Source organism: Genypterus blacodes, unplaced genomic scaffold (genome assembly GCF_046128005.1).
Source record: "Genypterus blacodes isolate CSIRO-AG114 ecotype Tasmania unplaced genomic scaffold, CSIRO-AGI_Gbla_v1 ptg000143l_1, whole genome shotgun sequence".
Taxonomy (NCBI): Eukaryota; Metazoa; Chordata; class Actinopteri; order Ophidiiformes; family Ophidiidae; genus Genypterus; species Genypterus blacodes.
Genome location: NW_027466945.1, coordinates 541,444 through 547,500, shown reverse-complemented (window position 1 = coordinate 547,500; position 6,057 = coordinate 541,444). Strand labels below are relative to the sequence as shown.

Sequence of the window (6,057 nt, the reverse complement as noted above, 5' to 3'; positions counted from 1 at the left end):
TCCTGTGAGATCAAGCCTGGTTAGGTTAGGAACATATTGCAGTAAATCTGAAGGAAGGCTATGCAGGTTGTTGTGGTAAAGCTGGAGTTTGGTTAAATGGGGAACAACACTCAGTTGACTGGACGTAATCAGGCTGAGGTTGGTGGACTGGATGGAAAGTTCTATGATGTTGGCAGGTAAACCTTCCTTGGGGAACTCTGTGAGGGAACTCTGGTTGCATACCACCTCAGAATAGGAGCAGGAACACAGAATCGGGCACGAGCTGGTGCTTCTCCTCTGATATCGACATTCAGTGAGCACAAAGAAAGCCAAGGGCAGCCACAGGTTGATCCTCATTCTTAGGCAGAGAAAACAAAGACACTGTAAGAGAAAAATCACTATACGGCATCAAAACATTTGATCATCGAGTACAAATGAGTTTAAAATGCATCATCTTACCTGAAATGCTGAACAGATGTCCCTCTGTTTTTGAGTGTGGACTGAGTGTTGACTTTTATATAACACTGCCCTGTCACTATCAGTAATGAGTGGAGAGACAATGTTGTAAGAGATCAACAAAACAAAGCAAATAAACCAGAACTGAATCAATGAGTGACAGCAAGACTGAGTGAGCAAGTTCAACACTCACATCGATTTTTTCTTTTCCTGTTTTCTAACCGTGTCCAATTTTGTTTTATGTTTTTATTATGTTTTTATGTTTTAAACGTAATTTATCTACTTATATTGCTTTCACTCTCTTTAAAGGTTATACTACAATGTGCCGGTTGTGTTCTTGTGTTTGGATTTAATAAATAAAGCTAAGTCAGAAGCATTGTATGGGAAATTATAGGTTTATTTTAAAGATAAATCATTTAAAATCTCTAACATCAATACAAGAAATATGCAAATAAAACAAGAATTAAAATATTCATTAAATTACAGCTTTTGATGTACAATATGCTGATAATAATAATAATAATAATCTATGATAAATTCTTTACCTTCCATAGTTTCCATAGTTTCCTTGTTTGATTTAATTTGACATGATATTGAGTTCAGATCAGCGGCGGTAAAATAAGAAGCAGCTCATCAACATGCTGATTTGTTTTGGCTTTTACAACGACAGCTTTAGATGTACAATATGCTGAAAATAAAGAATATGAAATCATCTGACAGCACATTTCATCTTTAGTGTGTCAGGAAAGACTAAACATTTTTAATCATAATATTGCGTAACTCTAATCAAAGGGAATGAAGGGAATCAATAACTGATTGATGGATTGATGCAGCACCGATGTGCACACTGAGCAGCATATCTGCAACATATGGAGTCAACCTCAAATTCTGACTGGGACATTTTGCAACACAAACAGACAGCAATCAATTCCAGTAACAAAATCATTTTGAACAAAATATAATTTACTGTTGTTTCGAAGCTAAAACTTATCAGCCGAACTACCCCCTCGTATGAGTTTCACCACTGCTCTCTTGCAAAATCCTGGGTCATTGGGGCACAGATCTCCCCGTTATAATCATTGATGTTTGAGCAAACAAGAACCAGTCATTATACAATCACTCGTCAAGGACAGACAGTTGCAACAGGTCGTATGAGTCTAAACTGCAGGAGGAAGTATAGTCGATCTAGAAACCCAGTCTTGTTGGTTTGTTGAATAAGTTATGTGTTTCTTCACATAAAATCTTCTGACTCTGGTGGATATTGTCAAAGTGTGTATTTCATCTTAAATATTTGGAGCTGAAATGCATTAATATTTCATTGTTTGCCATTGACTGGAAAGTCATGCCATTGAATTATTTGGTACTTTGCAGAGAGAGAGAGAGAGAGAGAGAGAGAGAGAGAGAGTTGTGGAAGTTTGAAGTTAAACAAAGACACTTGATACTAAATAATAATCTATGATAAATTCTTTACCTTCCATAGTTTCCATAGTTTCCTTGTTTGATTTAATTTGACATGATATTGAGTTCAGATCAGCGGCGGTAAAATAAGAAGCAGCTCATCAACATGCTGATTTGTTTTCGGTTTTACAATGACAGCTTTATGATTTGGCTTGTCGTGTTTGGCAAAATGCTGTTTTAGAAGCCCTGTTTATTGTTTTGAGAGCAGGTGTGAAGGGCCCAATCAAATATGGATCACATGACTCAAGTCTGAGAGGTCGAGTACAGTATCTTGGGGGTGCGGAGGGGGGTCTTGTTCACAAGTGAGTGCAGGGGGATGAGATCAGTGTGATGTGGATGCTGTATTACACTGGAGCACGAGCTGGACCTGCAGGCAAAGATCTCTATTTACCAGCCAATCAGTTATAGTTTTCTCAATGCAGCTGATTTGTTTTGGCTTTTACAACGACAGCTTTAGATGTACAATATGCTGAAAATAAAGAATATGAAATCATCTGACAGCACATTTCATCTTTAGTGTGTCAGGAAAGACTAAACATTTTTAATCATAATATTGCGTAACTCTAATCAAAGGGAATGAAGGGAATCAATAACTGATTGATGGATTGAGTTAAGACTTAAGGTTGAGTTCACTCTCTGTCAGTGACATCACTGAGCGCCCCACCAGAGGCTGTGGTCCAGCACATGTGAGGCTCTCTGGCAGGTAGGCCTTCTCCTTATTCTTCTGCAGCCATCGCCACAGGTATTCCAGCTTCCCATCACACAGCCAGGGGTTTACGGAAAGGTCCAGTCCGTCCTCCTCCAGAGAAGTCAACTGATCAAGGAGACCTGGTGGGATGTGACTCAGCTGGTTGTCATCCAGACTCAGGTGTTTAAGCTGATCAAGCCCATCAAAAATGTTCTGAGGAAGCTTAATACGATTCCGAGACAGGAAGATGTATGTGAGGTTTTGGATTCTCTGGAATGCAGATGCATCCAGGGTGGTAAGCTTGTTGTCCTGCAGGTCAAGTCTCTCAAGTTCGGTCAATTGGTTTAGAGAATTTGCAGGGATCTTCTCCAGACGGTTGAGGGAAAGATCTAGATTTTCCAGATGGGGAAGTTTCTGAAGCAGAGCTGCAGGGATTGACTTTAACCGGTTTCCAGATAAGTCCAACCAGGTCAGGTTACTATTATCAGGAAACCATTCAGCATCAGCGTTTTCTATCAGGTTATTCTTCATGACCAAGACACTGAGCTTCATGTGGCTGAAGACATCTTTAGGCAGATGACTCAGTTTGTTTCCCGTGAGATCCAGAGTGGTGAGACGAGGTGTACCCCTGAGAAGGTGAGAGGAAAGATTCTGCAGGTTGTTGCCGTACAGGTGGAGCCCCTCCAGCAGGGGTACGGCGTTGAGCTGGTGCTCAGAGATGAAGGTGATGTTGGTGAACTGGATGGTCAGCATGGTGGTGCCCTTAGGGAGACCCTCAGAGGGGAACTCTGACAGGGTACCCTCACACACAACCTCACCTGTTCTAGGGTAGCATTTGCAAAGAGCTGGGCAAGACAAAGTGCCGGGGCAAAGAGATGACAACCACAGGAGAGCCAGGACACACCAGGGAATCATTGCTAAGAGGCGAGGAAAAGAGAAGAAAGAGAATTAAGGCAAACATACCAGATCATAGAGACAGCAATCAATTCCAGTAACAAAATAATTTCGAACAAAATATAACTTACTGTTGTTTCGAAGCAAAAACTTATCAGCCGAACTACCCCCTTGTATGAGATTCACCACTGCTCTCTTGCAAAATCCTGGGTCATTGGGGCAGAGATCTCCCCGTTATAATCATTGATGTTTGAGCAAACAAGAACCAGTCATTATACAATCACTTGTCAAAGACAGACAGTTGCAACAGGTCGTATGAGTCTAAACTGCATCCAAACCATGGCAGCCAGGGTTAACTGTAAAGAGAGAGAAAGGGAACATAATGTGAAATCCTTAGAAGCTCAAATCCAAACAGCAGGTATTCAAAGGCACACCCACGCCAAGTCCACACATCTTGAGCAAGAACCTGCCCGCTATCCACACAATGCAAGAAAAACAAAACAACAAAAGCCATAAGTGCAGACAGATTTAATGCTCATCTTGGTTTTTGCAAGAAGTCAATAAGTTCAAACACTCTTGTCAAATTCAAAAAAACACCAACCATGCATCCGGCCACATTAAAAGGGACATAAACCATCATCAACCAATCATTCAGGGGTCTGTTTTGTAAGTTTCACAATGCTTTAATGTGCAAAAATAAATACAAAATATCTATACTGATCCTGATCATGTCTCCCTTGATGCAGCACCGATGTGCACACTGAGCAGCATATCTGCAACATATGGAGTCAACCTCAAATTCTGACTGGGACATTTTGCAACACAAACTCCCTGCTATCTAAATGCTTATGTCCCCTTTAAGGTCCTAAGTGCTCACTTGAGTGTGTACTAAGGTTGTGCCATGCTGAGGTACAGTTACCCTCTGTCTCTTTCCCTCATTTCCTCAGAAGAATTAAGGCAAACATACCAGATCATAGAGAGAGCAATCAATTCCAGTAACAAAATCATTTTGAACAAAATAGAACTTACTGTTGTTTCGAAGCCAAAACTTATCAGCCGAACTACCCCCTTGTATGAGTTTCACCACTGCTCTCTTGCAAAATCCTGGGTCATTGGGGCACAGATCTCCCCGTTATAATCATTGATGTTTGAGCAAACAAGAACCAGTCATTATACAATCACTCGTCAAGGACAGACAGTTGCAACAGGTCGTATGAGTCTAAACTGCAGGAGGAAGTATAGTCGATCTAGAAACCCAGTCTTGTTGGTTTGTTGAATAAGTTATGTGTTTCTTCACATAAAATCTTCTGACTCTGGTGGATATTGTCGAAGTGTGTATTTTATTTTAAATATTTGGAGCTGAAATGCATTAATATTTCATTGTTTGCCATTGACTGGAAAGTTATGCCATTGAATTATTTGGTACTTTGCAGAGAGAGAGAGAGAGAGAGAGAGAGAGAGAGACAAGTTTGAGGGTTGTGGAAGTTTGAAGTTAAACAAAGACACTTGATACTAAATAATCATCTGTGATAAATTCTATACCTTCCATAGTTTCCCTGTATGATTTAATTTGACATGATATTGAGTTCAGATCAGCGGCAGTAAAATATAAAGCAGCTCATCAACATGCTGATTTGTTTTCGGTTTTACAATGACAGCTTTATGATTTGGCTTGTCGTGTTTGGAAAAATGCTGTTTTAGAAGCCCTGTTTATTGTTTTGAGAGCAGGTGTGAAGGGCCCAATCAAATATGGATCACATGACTCAAGTCAGAGAGGTCGAGTACAGTATCTTGGGGGTGCGGAGGGGGGTCTTGTTCACAAGTGAGTGCAGGGGGATGAGATCAGTGTGATGTGGATGCTGTATTACACTGGAGCACGAGCTGGACCTGCAGGCAAAGATCTCTATTTACCAGCCAATCAGTTATAGTTTTCTCAATGCAGCTGGTTCAGTAGCAGTTTAGATTGAACACAGTCGCAGAGCTGAGAGAGAATGGCGCAGGCCTAGAGCTGGAAATATGGCAGATGGGCAACATGATGAACCATTACATTATGTATGACCAGTGCCAGTTGGCTTTAGGCGGTTCTGAAAGATTTATTTCAAGTCAGGCCCACTCACTCCTTCTGCACTTGTGAGATACACAGACCTACTCTGGCTCAATCTCTTATATACAATGCAGTCAGATGTAACACCTCAGCAAATCCCTTCAGCATTCATGTGATAATACTGTTTACACAATATGTCTGTGATAAGTCCGTTTTGACAGCTTTCTTTATTTTGTGGCATAATTTTTTATGTTCCTACACACTGTCACTGTTCACTTTCTGATACACTCATTACATATCAAGTGTATCTTTAGAGAGATCTGAATGAAAATTGAAAAATAATAAATTCAGGAATTATTTAATTTTGGTATAAATTGTCAGAAATGCCCAGTAAACAAAGACATCATGATTATTTTAAATTGGATCATAAAAGAATCAGAATTTTGTATAATTTTAGAATTGTAGGTAGATTTATTTGAGATTGTGTTACTCAAGACTTCATTCTGTCTTAATTCTAGATTGTTTTAATTTGAATAAA

At 40.0% G+C, this 6,057-nt stretch overlaps 2 protein-coding genes across 2 annotated transcripts in view; both read right to left on the bottom strand.

The window, feature by feature from the left end:
* LOC143012261 (uncharacterized) overlaps window positions 1-527 on the bottom strand; it is a 1,330-nt gene extending 803 nt beyond the window's left edge. Inside the window, exons 1-2 of the mRNA XM_076165318.1 lie at window positions 439-527; window positions 1-337 (exon numbers count right to left, since the gene is read on the bottom strand). The exon at window positions 1-337 is cut by the window's left edge and continues 803 nt beyond it. Of these exons, the coding sequence (XP_076021433.1) occupies window positions 1-336 (336 nt within the window). The 5' untranslated portion in view covers window position 337; window positions 439-527. The remainder of the gene's footprint in view (window positions 338-438) is intronic.
* A 1,831-nt stretch (window positions 528-2,358) lies between these two features.
* LOC143012260 (uncharacterized) lies at window positions 2,359-3,811 on the bottom strand. The gene is made up of 2 exons (XM_076165317.1): window positions 3,607-3,811; window positions 2,359-3,498 (listed from the first exon to the last, which is right to left on the bottom strand). The coding sequence occupies exon 2, from the start codon at window positions 3,494-3,496 to the stop codon at window positions 2,504-2,506; it is 993 nt and encodes a 330-aa protein (XP_076021432.1). The 5' UTR covers window positions 3,497-3,498; window positions 3,607-3,811; the 3' UTR covers window positions 2,359-2,503.
* Between the last annotated feature and the right edge of the window lie 2,246 nt (window positions 3,812-6,057).